General features: G+C 36.6%; 1 protein-coding gene across 1 annotated transcript in view; it reads right to left on the reverse strand.

Annotated features, from left to right (window-relative positions):
- prkaa2 (protein kinase, AMP-activated, alpha 2 catalytic subunit) overlaps positions 1-16,222 on the reverse strand; it is a 39,183-nt gene that overhangs the window by 12,015 nt on the left and 10,946 nt on the right. Inside the window, exons 3-7 of the mRNA XM_087990645.1 lie at positions 11,320-11,413; positions 10,584-10,728; positions 8,348-8,435; positions 4,150-4,374; positions 2,784-3,288 (exon numbers count right to left, since the gene is read on the reverse strand). Coding sequence (XP_087846771.1) covers positions 2,784-3,288; positions 4,150-4,374; positions 8,348-8,435; positions 10,584-10,728; positions 11,320-11,413 — 1,057 coding nt within the window. The remainder of the gene's footprint in view (positions 1-2,783; positions 3,289-4,149; positions 4,375-8,347; positions 8,436-10,583; positions 10,729-11,319; positions 11,414-16,222) is intronic.

Raw genomic sequence — 16,222 nt, forward strand, 5'->3', positions numbered from 1 at the left:
GCAAAGCACTGTGCCATTAAAAACGATACTTAACAGGATTTGGAAAAAAAGATTAAAAAGAAACAGTTGAAGAAATCCAGTTCAAGCCTTAATGCTGAGCTTCACCACATTTGGAAACCTAAAGCAGAAGCATTACATCTGAAGGAAGAACAGAATTCTGCAGATTTTGGAAATCTAAAATAAAAAGAGAAAATGCTGGAAATGCTCAGGCACCATCTGTGAAGAGATAGAATTAACCTTTCACTAGAACTGGAAAAAGTTAGAGATGTAATAAATTTGAGCAACTGGTATGTGGAACAAGTGCAAAACACAGGTTTATGAGATGGAGGAAGGCAGAGAGATTAAATGATAGAAAAGTTAGTTTTACAAGCCAAAGGGAATGGTTTGGGGACAAGATAAGAAACAAAATAATTGGCCTAGAGCAAGTATACTGCTGATTGAAAGTGAAAAGAAAAAAAAGGAAAGAAACAAAACGTGAGGCCAGAGTATATGGTCTTGAGTTTTGAAAACCGTAAAGCACCCAATCAAAAGACGAAGTGCTCTCACTCAGCTTACATTAAGCTTTACTGCAACAGAGTATCAATCCAGAAACAGAGAGGTCATTTTGAGAGCAAGGTGAAAAATTAAATAAAAGTTCTTTGAAGCTGGGGATCATACTTGTGGAATGAAAAGAGGTGTTCTGTAATGCGCTCACCCAATTTGCAATGGCTCTCTGCACTTTAGAGGCCACAATGTGAGCAAATCAATTAATTTTCTGATTTTCTTCCAGTTTTAATGAAAAGTTATTAGCCCGAACATTAACCATTTCTCTTTCAATATGCTGCCTGACTGCTGTGTCTTTTCTGCATTTTTTGTTCTTATTTCTGACCTAATGCAACTTTGCCAGTTGGTAATTTTTTTTCCCAAAATCTTAGCAATCTAAGAAATGTTTCACCATTAAACTGAAGCTGAACAATGTCAACAAACCAATCTATAATGCTGAAGATATTTGCAGTCAAAACCATTTTCACCTGTGCCATTTGATGTGCTGTTGACACAATGTGATTAACAAGACTTCCATTTTAAGTTTCTATGTTCAATAACAAAACTTATTGGTCAGTAAATTCCTGTATTTTATTCTTCTTCCTAACACTTTTCACTTTCCTCCTATTTAAGTTTCTAATGTCTGATTACAAATTTTGCAATATCTACTGACTCCCATGTTAACATTCACTAATAAAGATTTTATATCTATAAACTACAAGCTAAAGTACATGTATTTTAGAACGTAAATAAAAATTCAAATTGTACCATTCATTTTTCTAAAAAAAATGCAAACTTTCTGGACCTTTGACTGGCATTGACCCAAGTGGTATTGTTTCAACATGTTCTGTGCAATATATAGCAGGTAGTAAATATATGACCTAATAAAACTATTTCAGATGTGTATACTTGGAGATAAAGGAATAGTTTAACACACAGAAAGGCATGAGCGACAGTGCAGCTGACAATTTCCTCAGAATTGTTCTGAATCCGCTGCTGTAGCTTCAATGGAAATACTATTTATAAATGGAATTTTTACTGCACTTCCAACAAAGATACAGTAGGAGCAGCTCCAAGGTAAATCCTGGCCTGTACAAGTGAAAATAATTTATAATGGATTAACTTAATTCTTAATGTTGAGTTTATTTCATTTACCCAATTTGGGTATAAAACTATCTTGTACTTAGTTCATTTTTAAACTCATGGTACTTTTCCATTTAATGAAGTTAGAAAAGTATTTAGCATAATTAAGTAAACAATAGCCATTACCAAAAGGCCTTACAGTTAATTTATGTCTAACTTGGATACTTGTTATGGGCTCAACAAATAATTCAAAGATTTTAAATCATATTATGGAAATTTGAAGACTGAAATCAACATTAAAAGATACAGAAATTAAAAAAGTTGCAATCATTAAATGTAATCACAAAGCTGTCTTATGATTAGAAAACTTCAAATTCATTCAGGAAAAGGCACTGGCTTTCCTTACCACTTCAAAATAGCTTAGAAACCACAAACTAATCTGGTTACCGCTTAATTAACTTGGGGAAAAAGATCTACAAAGCCATTCTTTTGATCAGTTGTTTAAAAAGGTCAAACAACACCTTTCTGTGGCAGCTGTGGACTGGCAAATAAATGCCAACCTTGACTGTAATGCCCTCATCCTTTGAATGAACTTTTAAGTAGTATTATGAAATGTCTCAAAGTAAGTGTGTATACTTACTTTACTCCTAGAAAGTTACAGCAGTGAAACAGGAATAACTCCAAATACTAAACTATTCGTCATATCTTTCACCATATTAAAAATAAGTTTCAAGAAGGTACAAAATGCAAGAGTCACATTTACGTATTCTAACATTCAAACATGTCAAGTCTGAGTCATGTTCTTCATCTTAAATCTTTATAAAAAAGTACAAGTGGAAATGAGATGAACTCAAAACATCATAATGCAGCCCAAATCATTAGAAGAGGAGTGAAGTGTATCTCATTACTTCAAGTCACGACTACACAAGCTCTCAATTCCAATCATTCCATTATTAGAAGTACTGCACAGATCTTTTCTACACTGAGGAACAGGGAAAAAGAGAATTAAAAATGTGAATGATAATTTATCCTATTCTATTCACACATTTTCAGACAACTGATATCAGTGGTGTTAGCTGAGGCTTAGAAACAGAAAAAAAGGTATAGAGAGACATGGGGAACATGACAAAATACCTTAAAAATAATGAGTTGTGCTTTAAAAATCTGTTATTTCTAACCTTCCATTCATAATCCAACTGTCGCATGGCTCTGTAGACTTCTGCCATTATATCATATGGTTTACTCTGACTGCGAATTCCAAGGTGCCACTTTGCTTTCTTCAATGCCATTGGTTTGGGTTTAGTGGTATTGAGTGCATCAAGTGGACAGCGTGCCTTTGGGCTGTCTGCCATCAGAGGGGGCATGCGCTCAGGATGGGCTTTGACTCCAGGTGGAATATGTAACCCATTATCATCCATAAACGAACCTGTCGGGGGGCTTGATGCTAGGTAAAACTCACTAGCTTGATTCATAATTCTCCGATTGTCAATAATAAGATGGTAAGCAACAGCCAGCTGGTCTTGTGGGTCACCACTATATAAACTGTTCATAACTTCAGACTCGGTAGATTCAAACTTTTCACAAACTTCCTTCACTGCATCTTCATCTATGACATTGGAATCGTACGCAGGATCCTCTGGAAACAGGTAAGTTGGCAAATCTTGTTTAAACCATTCGTGCTCCCTGTTGGTGAAATGATAATGGAATTTTAGTTTTCACTGTGCTACATTAAGATAACGCAAAACAATACTAATCCTTTCAGACTTTCTGATAACATATAGTAGATTTGTCTCACATTAGATTATAGTTTGGGTTGGTGTTTTTAACTTCAGATCAGTCATGTTGGATTGCAACTGTTTGAACTGAATGCAAATAGTCTTGTATGCAGTGTTGTCTGTATCCAGATTCCCCTCCTTTTGTTTCTCTACTTATTGCATTTTGCCTCTCCTTCATTTCCATTCCCTCTCCTCTTCATTTGTATTTTCTTTCCTCTTTCATTCAGTCACGTTCCACTTCCCATGTCCTTTTCAATGCATTCCACGGTCACATTCTAAATCTCGATGTCCTCTTGCCAAATCCCCAACTCACTCCTATCGTCTGGGGACATTCACAGAAATAGCAGTGCTCACTCTCATTCCCATCTTAAACAGTGGAAATACATTTACCCAGATTAATTCCCAATGAATAGTTGATGCTAAAAATGCAATTCATTTATTTATCTAAAGAGCACCCACAGTGTGTCACCTCCTTTAAGTGGTCCTGGGATAATAAAACAGTGAATGAACCCTTATGACATGATTATATTGAGACAGAGTTATTTTATATTATAATGATAGCCCATCAGTTCCTTAGAGGTGAAAGTTTCATAAGGTACCCATATTGCTCAGCCAAAGGCATGAGAACAGATTATACCTATTTTGCCTTTCAAATTACAGACACTGAGATATCTGGCAAAACAAAAGATTCATAACCCCTTAAAAAGGAGTGAAAGACTGAGAAGAAATAGTGTGGGCAAATATTGTATATAAGTGTTACAAATCATACCTAATGTCTTTAATGGTTGCCCTTTTCAGCGGGTCAACCTGTAGCATATGCATGAGAAGATTAGCAACTGAGCGGTTCAGATACTCAGGAATATAAAATACACCACCACGGATCTTTTTGAACAGTGTTGGCACATGCTCATCATCAAAAGGCAACGTCCCACACAGTAAGGCATAAAGAATCACACCGCAACTCCAAAAATCCACCTCTGGGCCTGCATACAACCTAATAAATGAAGAAAATATTACTATGACATGATCTATTATGTTTTTGCGTTCAACTACTTAGCCCGTACACTGAATATAAAATAAGTGGTGGAACAAAAACTATTTTATTTGCAATGATGCAGTTTTATATTTTTCTATATAATTTGATCAGCTTAGACTTCTTAGAGAACAAAATAATGAAGAAAACAACAAAATAATAGAAAGAGAGTACAATAACCAGTTCACTCCAGTTGAAGTGCTTACAGTATTGCATTAGCCAGACTCTGGAAGATGCTGAAAATGAGATGTCAAGCATTTAACAGATTAGCATTTACATAAAGTGAAAATGGAAGGCATGAACTGCACAACTATATAAATTAATGAAAATTACCTTTATTTTTATACGTAACACAAGAAGATTCCCTAGAAATGAATGGGAGAAAATGTTGGCTGTCAAAACAAACTATTATTAAAACAAATCTATGTTCCGAGGTGTTGACAATAACAGTAAAATTAGTCTCCTTTTCCTTCAGTTACAGGTGCAGTACTAGATCATCATCAAGACAAAGATTGGTTGAGTCTAATGCTCAGTAGGGTCAGTTACATTCCTATATTTAAGTATAGACTGGGAAGTCCCAATTTAGAACATATAAACCCTGCTACAATTAGCAGAAGGTTTCTGACTGAAGTCACTTAAAATCTGATTTGCAAGTTTTACAGAATACTATTCCAACTTTGCCTTGCCTTTTTTTAAGACCTGTGGGGAAAATCTATTTCTTTGCACATTTCCTCAAAGAAATTCATCATGTAGCTCACTCACGTAAGGTGCACACAAGTGAAGCAAAATATTTCTCTAAGCAAGGCTGATATCTGCCCAGGAGTTTTGCAACTCTGAATCACTTAAAAGAAATGTAGGGGCATGGTAATGTAATGATTAAACTTCTGAACTTGTAATCCAGAAATCTGGATTAATAATCCACTGAAAGCAAGGTCATATACCACCACTTAAGGGAATGTTTGGCCCTGAAGCTGTCAGATAATTTAAAAACCAAACTAGTTCTCTAATGCCTTTTTAAGGAAGGAAACCTGTCACCCTCACTTGGTCTTGCCATACATATATTAAAAATGTGGCATTAAAAAGGGGTAACATTGAAGAGGAGAAAGGAAAGAATGAGATATTTTCAATTCAAAATATCCTAACCCCAAACAACTAGGCTCTTGGGTTCTTCTAATGTGCAAGATAAAATTCAAAGTATTTGACATCAACATAGTGCTTTACACTTTCCATGTCATAGAAAGGCTGTTCACCAACATTTGTGAAGGGTCATGAGTGAGCAGAATTTTTATTACTAGAAGTCATTTTGAAATTGCAATATTGTTAAGTTATTATCAGCCAATGTTTAAGGGCACAGAGGGTGGATTTGTACATCAGGAACAGCTAAATATAAACTGAGGATGTAATTAGATATATTCACATGAATTCATCTTAGGTCACTAATGCTTTAACAATTGTAATGACATTCATTATTCCATTTATTCCCAAAACTTAGCCCAAAAGCATTACACCAAAAAGGTTTGACTTTATATTCTATTTTTAAAAAGAAGCGCTGCCTCGTGACTAAAAGTGAATTAAGCGCAGATTCACAATAATGTTACCAACTGAATTGTCAGAAATTTTCCTTTCTAATCCATTTTGCACATACAAAATATGTTATATTCAACAGTAGTTATAATCACCGCAAAGTTTTATGCATGTACTGAAATTGCTACATTATTCCATAATCCATAAATTTTATAACATGGAGTGACAAATGGAGTCACAAGAATTATATTCATTATGATTTTTGCTATGTAGTCTACATATTTGCTACTCTTCCAAGATTTAATCTGTTTGTTTTAATTGGAATACCAAGTGATAGCAAATTAAAAATCCAACTTTGGGGACCGAGTGCTGGATTGCTAGCACTCAATACGGTTCTCATACCATTCTGCAGATTTTGTGCTTGTATTTTGGTCCTGTTCATTAATTTGCCATAGATCAGGAATTTCGAATAAATAGAACGAATTGTTCACATAGCAATTACACAATCTTAAAACTTTCAACATTGACAACTCCCTTAAAACAATATTTCAGCCAGGTAGAGCAACAAGAGTTGGCAGCTAAGTAAAACACAACACAAGACACTCTTAAACAAGTTCAGAGTAAAGAATACAGACAGAATAGAGTGAAAAAATGAATCAATATCATACTTTATTAGGACTGCAACCATTATATTTCATGACCTGAAATTAAATCACATGTTCTGCAAAGATGTGATCCTCTTTTCTTCTATTCTGTTCCATCTTGCACAACATTGCATTTCTACCTCCCACTTCATTCATCTAGGGTGTTGGTCTATACTTAAATGGCACCTATGTGCATGACACAGTAAGTAAATTCTAACTAAAACGAAAGTGAGCCAATCATAAAATAAGCTAAATAATACTAAAATAATCTGTATCACATCAAATAAATTTCCATGCATTTAGATACTGTAGAGAATATTCATTTAAGTAATTTAAACAGTCAGGGTTTGGGACAAATTTTTGTTTTCTTTTTGAAAAGTTTGAATGAGTATAATGCATGAAAATGGCCAGAAACTAGTAGTAATAAAATACCTGTATTGTTGGAAGTAATAGTACTGGCCTTGAAAATCTTATATGAATTGAGTGGGTAGATAATAACACTAAGTTTATTCTGAATCTATTTATCCACCAAAAAGAAATGAGGAATCTCGCAGTAAAGCCAATTAGAACATTTCGTGCAGACAATGGAATTATTGCCCGCCATTTTTCAGTCTGCAAATTGTCAGAGACAAGATGTAGAACAGATGATATGCATCAGGACCTTGCAGACATCACAATGTGGGATCTATGTGCAATTGCTTGGTGAGTTTAAATTTCCAATGGACAATTTTCCTGACCCAAAGGAGCTGCTCTGTGAGCTTGAAATGGAAACCTGGGATTTATAAAAAGGCACATACACAAGGAAACCTTACAGTCTAAAACCCAGTCTAGAAGCTGGGTAACTCCACAACCAACCATAAGTCATCCCATCAACCCTTGACTACACCCTTAAATCCTCCACAACCAGACTGTCCACCCATCAACTGACTTAAATAAAGTTCCATTCACACTATAACTTAGCCACCCAACTATCTTCCCACCCAACCAGGCTCAACACCCCCACCTCACCACCCACATGCTCCAAATCTGACCAGACCTGACAAGAAGACCACCAAAACCTAACCATACCTGATTAGCCTCCCACTAACCAACCAGATCTGATTAGCCATACCACAACCAGACTTAATCCAACTAATATCCTCTCTCCTAAACCATCTGACCACATACTTGGCTAAACCTACCCATTGGAAAACCAGTCGCTCACTCATCCATTCACTAACCCACAGTCAAAGACTAGACTTTTAAACTCATTTGAATGTAGCAGCTAGTGTGTAAAAAGGCATGAGCTCTCTTTCCCCAACTCTACTTCATTTTGTTGGAGTTCTCTGACAGTCAGGGTTAGAAGAAATATATAATATGGCTGGATGGGAAAATAAGCAATGGTATGTAGCAGCATTGCTACTGATTTGAAAGGTTCAAGACATTATAATGCTTTTCTATGATTGATGGTTCTTGGACTAGAGCTGGTAGAGGTTTGTTTTACATTCAGATATACCACATCTAAATCTAGGAATGGAAAATCCCAATATGTTGAATTTTGCAGTATTCTCTCTATCCCAAAATATATATATTCATTCAGAAAGTTAGAAGGCAAGGACATAAAACATTCTAACAAAAGTAATGCAGGAGTCTATGCTGCAGAGCTAAAAATACACAGGAAGATCATAGCAAAACACTGGGAATTGTTTATTAACAAAAAGTAAACTAAATCTCATTTAACTACTGAACTTGAAGGAAATGCTTAGATCAAACACAGGTATACAAACCTGCCTGAGATAACCTCTGGAGCAGCATAATTTGGTGAGCCACAACTGGTGCGTAAAAATTCCCCATCAGCCATCATGTTAGATAGTCCTACAATGAAAATAAATGACATTAGTGACTGTTATGCTCAGGCATCAGTAAGATCATTTTATGTTATCAAAGACGCACAGATGATGTCACTTAGCAAGGCAATGAAACGTTTGCAAAAAAACACACCAGCTTGGCGAACAAATCCATACTTCATCCACAACCTGAGCTGCAAATCTTCTCAAGAACTCTAATTTACTTTTAATATTTCATTAAAATTCGTGTGATTACCATAGGGTCATCATAAAGAACTGTTTGAAAAGTCAGAGTGATACAGCACAGACCCTTCTGTCCGACTTGTCTGTGCCAACTAGATATCCCAATCTAACCTTGATTAGCAACTGAAAATACAAATAGTGCTTTCGCTATTTTTACATCTAAGTAATATCACTTTTGAATTTCTTCTTTTACTGTTCCTAAAACATCTCAAATATAAAACCTACCAGTAACAAAAGCTTAGTTAAATGTCCATAAGTTATCATCTTTCTCCTTTAGTTGCACTCTAAAGTAGTTTTATGCAATGAACAGAATTATTATTTACAATCAAAGCAGATACATTTTCACCATTCTTAGGTGCCTAAACTCAATCACAGATCCTCTCTCATTTAGGATACTACCAACTGTAAAATTATTGTTCAATGAAATTAACATCTATCCTTCTTTTTAAAATGGATTTAACTGGGGTGCTAGTGCATCAGATTATTGTATATCATGAATATACAAGGATTGAGTATAGGAACAAGAAAGCCTTGCTGCAGCTGTACAGAGATTCAGTAAGTCCACACCTGGAATAGTATGTGCAATTTTGGTCTCCTTATCTAAGGAAAGATGTAACTATCGTTGAGGGAGTGCAGGAAAGTTTCACCAGACTGACTGCAGCTTTGTCATATGGAGAGAGACTGGGCCTATATTCACTGAAGTTTTTAAAAGAATGAGATAGCGTCTCTTTGAAAGATATAAATGATGATGATTTGGAGATGCCGGTGTTGGACTGAGGTGTACAAAGTTAAAAATCACACAACACCAGGTTATAGTCCAACAGGTTTAATTGGAAGCACACTAGCTTTTGGAGCGTTGCTCCTTCATCAGGTGGTAGCGACGCTCCGAAAGCTAGTGTGCTTCCAATTAAACCTGTTGGACTATAACCTGGTGTTGTGTGATTTTTAAATGATGATGTTTCCCCTGCGCAGAGAACAAGTGGTCTGAAGCATACAGGCTAGGCCATTTAGGATTGAGATGAGAAGAAATTTCTTTACTAAGAGTACTGAACTGGAGCAATTGTCTAGCACAGAAGACTGTGGAGGCCAAGCCATTAAACATCTTGGAGTTTGGAGAATCAATCATGATCATTTTGAATGACACAGCAGGCTTAATGGGCCAAAGTTACACAGCAGTTTCAACTATCTACTTTTGCTCCTATTTTCTACATTTCTAATGTTCATTTAAACAAATAAACCAAAGAGACCAGCATTTATTACCCATCTCTAAATGCCCTAGAGATCATTTGCTCAAGGCATACACCAAACTGTATCCAAGACTACTCTAAAAAGCAAACCACAATTACTCAAGGTCAATTTCAATTCTGCTGAACTCTAGATAGGGAACAATAAAGAAATAAAGGCAAACAACTTGCTAATCTTAATAGCTTATAAAAAGTTTCACTCCTGGAGATCTCCACCCATTCTTTATCAGAACAAAACCTCTTACTTTTACACAGCAGTTTCAACTATCCTAACTTAATGACCTTCTATTCATAAGCCACACTTCTCAAATCAAAATGCTTCATGTACTACTTGACAGGATTTTGCTGTGGTTACTACAATTTAGGCTATTACAAGTGTTTCTTCTGAAGAATATGAAGAGTATAAGAGCAATACTGCAGTGGTAATTTAAACTATCTAAAATAGCCCATTCTGTCTGAGCACATTCTACAGAACACTAGCTTTGGAATACATTTTACAAATATGCAATTGACTGATCTTTGTTTATTCTATTTTATAGAAACTAAATTATTCTTCCCAGGTGATCTTAACTCCTGTGTGAAAGAAAATAAAATTCTGTATTGTATTTCTGACAGACTAATATCTCTGCAACTCTGCAATACTTAGCTACAGCCTGACACATTCCTCACATACACGATGGGTCACATACCAAAGTCAGCTATCTTGGCATTCATTTGTGCATCAAGGAGAACATTCTCTGGCTTCAAATCACGATGAACCACCATGTGTCTATGACAATAATCAACAGCTGAAATAATCTGCTGAAAGAGACGACAAGCTTCTGCTTCCTCCACCTACAGCAAAAATAGGAAACAGGACATGTCACAATGTTTCTGCAGAAGGCCTTAAATCTGTTACAGAAATAAACAAATCACAATACAGGAAAATCCCAATGGGGTGTGTAACATGGTGCTTAAGCTATTAGACTAGTAAACCATTGGCCTGGACTAATCATCCAGTGAATTAATTCAAATCCCACTACGGCAGCCAACAAGTTCAAATTCACTTAATTATATGAACCTAGAACAAAAACAAGTATTAGAAGAAGTAGCTATGAAAAACACAGGATTTTTGTTCAATAATGTTCCTTTCCTTCCTTCAGGTAAGGAAATTTATTCTCCTTACCCAGGCTGTCTTATGAGATACCCAAACTACACTATATGTGTAACTTCCATCTGAGACGGCCAGCAAGCCATTCAGTTGTACGAAACCTGCCACAACAAAGTATAATGACTGCAGCAGTTCAAGAAGTATCAGCAACAAGCTTGTATAAATATGAAAATTATGGGTGTAATGCTGAATTAAAATTTACCATTTCTTAAGTGTTCAAAATAATAACAAAAAGATAAAAATGTTTTCCTCCACTTTAAATGCATGGCTCTTACCCTTCCATGTTTACAGATGTAGTCAAAAAGTTCACCACCTGGCACATATTCCATCACCATAAAGAAGTCAGTTGGAGTGCTGATTACCTGGTACCTGGTAAAGCATAAAGGTTATTTGCTTTAGCACAGAAAGTTGAGTGAAAATTTAATTAACTATCAAAATTACAAGGAATTTTGAAAGTATGAATAAGGCAAAACTATCCAGTATCAGGCAAACCTATAACAAGAAAGCAGATTTAATATAACTGGATAAAAACTATGAATAGGGATAGGAGGAGATTTTGTTCTTACATAGGAAAATGCTATGATCTGGCCCACTATCCAAAAGGATAGCATTGAAGATTAAACAGTAACTTACTCAGGAAAGTTAAAACGTGATTATCAAATGTAGTCATTAGCAAAAATGTGATTTATTGAGAAGCTAAGAAGAAATAGAGGGATATGTCAAAACCCAAACATATAAATAGAAAACAGAAATTATCAACAGTGCTTTGTCTGGAGGCCCACTGAAGATGAGATTCGTGTAAAACAAACCTGTTAGGCCAAATGGCCTATTCCTATTATAAATAGTAAGTAATACTGCATGTAGGTTTGCTTGCTGAGCTGTAAGGTTCATTTCCAAACATTTTGTCACCCTATTAGGTAATATCTTCAGTGGGCCTCCGGGCAAAGTACTGTTGATAATTCCTGCTTTCTATGTTTCGGCTTCTTTGGGTTGACATCACCAACCCAAAGAAACCCAAACATATAAATAGAAAACAGGAATTATCAACAGTGCTTTGTCTGGAGGCCCACTGAAGATGTTACCTAGTAGGGTGACGAAACGTTTGGAAATGAACCTTACAGCTCAGCGAGTAAACCTACATGCAGAACCTCAACCTGAACTACAAATCTTCTCAAACACGCTAAGTAATACTATATATTTGTAAATGAAACTTTTGGAGAGTTATCAGGCAAAAACAGGTGAAATGGAAGTAATTGAATATTCCCTCAAGAGATGGCACAAGCCTCATTGGTCAAATGGCCTCTTTATATGCTAGAGGATTCTAAGAATTACTACTGGTTTAACTCTTCTATGAATTTACTATGATACTTGGAAATGAAATGTCATATAACTATGAACAGTGTTACACTTTGTGGACAGAACCTTCAATACGTCTTTTTAAAGTTAACAAGTCAAGCTGTTAAAATGCAACTATTTTCACAGCATGATGCAGCTTTACAAATTTCCTTCTCAAGTAAGTTAGATTTAGAAAGAATAAATTAGAAAGCCAACCGGGATAAAAACAGGGCAGAAAAAGGATCCACATTTTCCCACTTTATCCATTAGGATAAGTGCCACAAAACATAATTACTAGAAAATAGGTTATTTGCAAAATTATACTTTGCAGAGACTAAAGCATCATAACAAGATTTATTTCCAGTTAATATATTAGAATTTATTACACATTTCGTACAATGTTTGATTATACTTTTTGCATTGAGTTCAAAATAAATCAAAATTGTAGTGCCGATTATTTTTCCTCTAAATGTTAACATGCTTAGGTGAAAAGTGTGTGATTTATGTTCAAACAAGTCATCTTTCTAATACTTGAGATCAAACAAAACATCTGTACTGCAAACCTGTCACCAAAGGATCAAAGAATTCTGCACGAAAGCTCATTAGATATCACCAAGATGTTGCAACTATGATCACACATATTTGTCCAATCTGGATGGAAACACTTTCTTTTACATCTAGCCTGCTAATTCCATGCTATTTTTGTCTACAAATTGGGATGCTCTGTAACTCTGTAGAATAAACATTAAGTATATTCAGTCTTGAAGAAAGGTCAACCTGTTTCTATACAGATGCTATCTGACCTTTTTTCTGATATTTTATGGTTTTTATATCAAATCTCAAGTTTAGAAATGATTTTAAAATAGTCTTGATAAACAACTTTTCATGCTGAATTTATAAATGTTGCTATTTGAACAATTGCTTGGACAACTTACAGTAGTTGCAAAGTTGTTTGAAGCAGTTTAACAGAATCCATTAATTTAATAATGTTGGTCACAAAGCATGCAAAGCAAAGGTAGAATAGGAACCGCAACTCAGGTGGGCAGACTACAGCTTAGCCAGGCCTCAATCATGCTGTAAATTTTCTTCAAAAATTTGGATGTTCACTTCAATATATTTGAATTAATTTTTGGAATAATGTGAATGTCACTTTATCAAGCTAATCATGCATTAACCACACCCAGAAAACAAATTGTGTGCATTCCCATTGATCTAATCTTAAGTACATTACTACATTCTCCAAGGCAAGGATTTTATTCCATTACTCAGGAGTTCAAGGAGGGAAGATTTATTTAATACATGGTAATAAACCAGAGCTGGTGCCTGAGTGTAATACAAAGTTTGATCAGCCAATATAGTATTCAGTCTCAAATAAATTAGCAGGCAACATATATACTTCATATATCATCTTATATTTGTATTGTTGTACAGGGAATTATTTGGGCCACACTGAAAAATTAATATGTAGCAGCATCTATATAGAACAGAAGATCCACATTCAACATATTAAGCAATCTTAATTTTGTTAATAGTGAAGGACCTGACTTTCTCTCCAGCATTTTTAAAATGTTTGTTCTGGTTAGCCTTGGGAAGTTTTTGGGAAAATGTGGTTCAGCTTCTTCCAACAGAATGCATTGCGTGAGCACTTCAGGAAATTTACTATGATTGTTGGGTGTATCCAAATCACACAGCCAGAAGATCTCAGCTCAATGCCATTAATAGATGGATATATACATTAAGGCAATTCATGTTATGAAAAACACAAAGCAAATTGAGTAAATTCCCATTTGTGAAATGCTGCTTGTTGAATCAAAACTACCAATTATGGAGTCACATATATATTAAGGGAACAAATAAAGCTGCAGAGAGAAAAACATTATCTACAACACTACTGAGCAACAGTATGTATGGATTTGAGTGTCAGTAAGATACCAGGTAGATAAGCTGTATGTTCCAGCAATTGACTTGTAGAATCAAGCAGCATGTTGTTGCATTGTTCATAAAAGGTAGAAAACAAATCATACTCAAACCATCCCAGTCTTGCAAAATGTACAAAAATATCTTTCATTAGATGGGATACTGTGATTGGGCAGATTTGCGGACCAATCCTGACTGCATTAACACTTGAATATAATTTAAGATAGGTAAAAACAATGACTACAGATGCTGGAAACCAGATTCTGGATTAGTGGTGCTGGAAGAGCACAACAGTTCAGGCAGCATCCGAGGAGCAGTAAAATCGACGTTTCGAGCAAAAGCCCTTCATCAGGGATACAGGCAGAGAGCCCGAAGGGTGGAGAGATAAGTGAGAGGAGGGTGGGAGTGGGGAGAAAGTAGCATAGAGTACAATAGGTGAGTGGGGGAGGGGATGAAGGTGATAGGTCGGGGACGGGGGGAGGGTGGAGTGGATAGGTGGAAAAGAAGATAGGCAGGTAGGACAAGTCATGGGGACAGTGCTGAGCTGGAAGTTTGGAACGGAGGTGAGGTGGGGGAAGGGGAAATGAGGAAACTGTTGAAGTCCACATTGATGCCCTGGGGTTGAAGTGCTCGGAGACGGAAGATGAGGCGTTCTTCCTCCAGGTGTCTGGTGGTGAGGGAGCGGTGGCGGCGGCCCAGGACCTCCATGTCCTCGGTAGAGTGGGAGGAGGAGTTGAAATGTTGGGCCACAGGGCAGTGTGGTGCGGGTGTCCCGAAGATGTTCCCAAAAGCACTCTGCTAGGAGGCGCCCAGTCTCCCCAATGTACAGGAGACCGCATCGGGAGCAACGGATACAATAAATGATATTGGTGGATGTGCAGGTAAAACTTTGATGGATGTGGAAGGCTCCTTTACGGCCTTGGATGGAGGTGAGGGAGGAGGTGTGGACGCAGGTTTTGCAATTCCTGCGGTGGCAGGGGAAGGTGCCAGGATGGGAGGGTGGGTTGTAGGGGGGCGTGGACCTGACCAGGTAGTCACGGAGGGAACTTTCTTTGTGGAAGGCAGAAAGGGGTGGGGAGGGAAATATATCCCTGGTGGTGGGGTCTGTTTGGAAGTGGCGGAAATGTCGGCGGATGATTTGGTTTATGCGACCCAACTCAAAGCAGTTCGCTTGATCAGTCCCCAATCAAGCACCTTAAACATTCACTATCTACATTACAGACACAGAGAGGCAGCAATGTATACCGCTGACTGCAACACCTCCGATAGGACCTTCAAAATCTCTACCATCTTGAAAGACATGGATCGCAGATGCATGGGAACACTACAACCTGCAAGATCCCCTAAACCACATACCATCCTGACTTGCAATTATATTTCTATTATTTTACTATCACTTCATCAAACTACTGGAATGCAGTTCCTTCAAGCACTGTTTAGGTGAACTATTATAATGGTCATTAAGTTATCCAAAATATCCAGAGTTGGTACAGACTGTTGCTGTTTCAGATAATCATCTGATCTTTGGTAGATACATTTGTTTACTGACTGTATGTCTACATTTTCTGTACATTTTAGACAGGTGGAGTGCAAAGTACTCTAATCAATGTTCTAAAGATCAGCCTGCTGTGATTTTATCTGATTACACTCACGTCATGAACTTTCCTTTTTACAACCATGGTGATGGTAATTAAGCTTTGTGGTGTAAAATTCCAAGCAGTGGAATGTGGTGAAACGGTTAAAAATTATGTCCCAATACATGTGTGAATCTAACCGGAATGGAGGTGTTGCTTAGTCCCGTGTGAATCTTATTACACACCTCCCCGTGTGAATCTTCTTATCTGTATGTAACCAGAATGGAATGTGTTTTTTAGCCTTGCTCTGCTGTTCACATGAATGTTTATATCTGGAAAAGAGTATATCAGC

This window comes from Chiloscyllium plagiosum, unplaced genomic scaffold (assembly GCF_037043375.1).
Source record: "Chiloscyllium plagiosum isolate Xiang-an unplaced genomic scaffold, Cpla_swu_hap1 HiC_scaffold_9, whole genome shotgun sequence".
Classification (NCBI taxonomy): Eukaryota; Metazoa; Chordata; class Chondrichthyes; order Orectolobiformes; family Hemiscylliidae; genus Chiloscyllium; species Chiloscyllium plagiosum.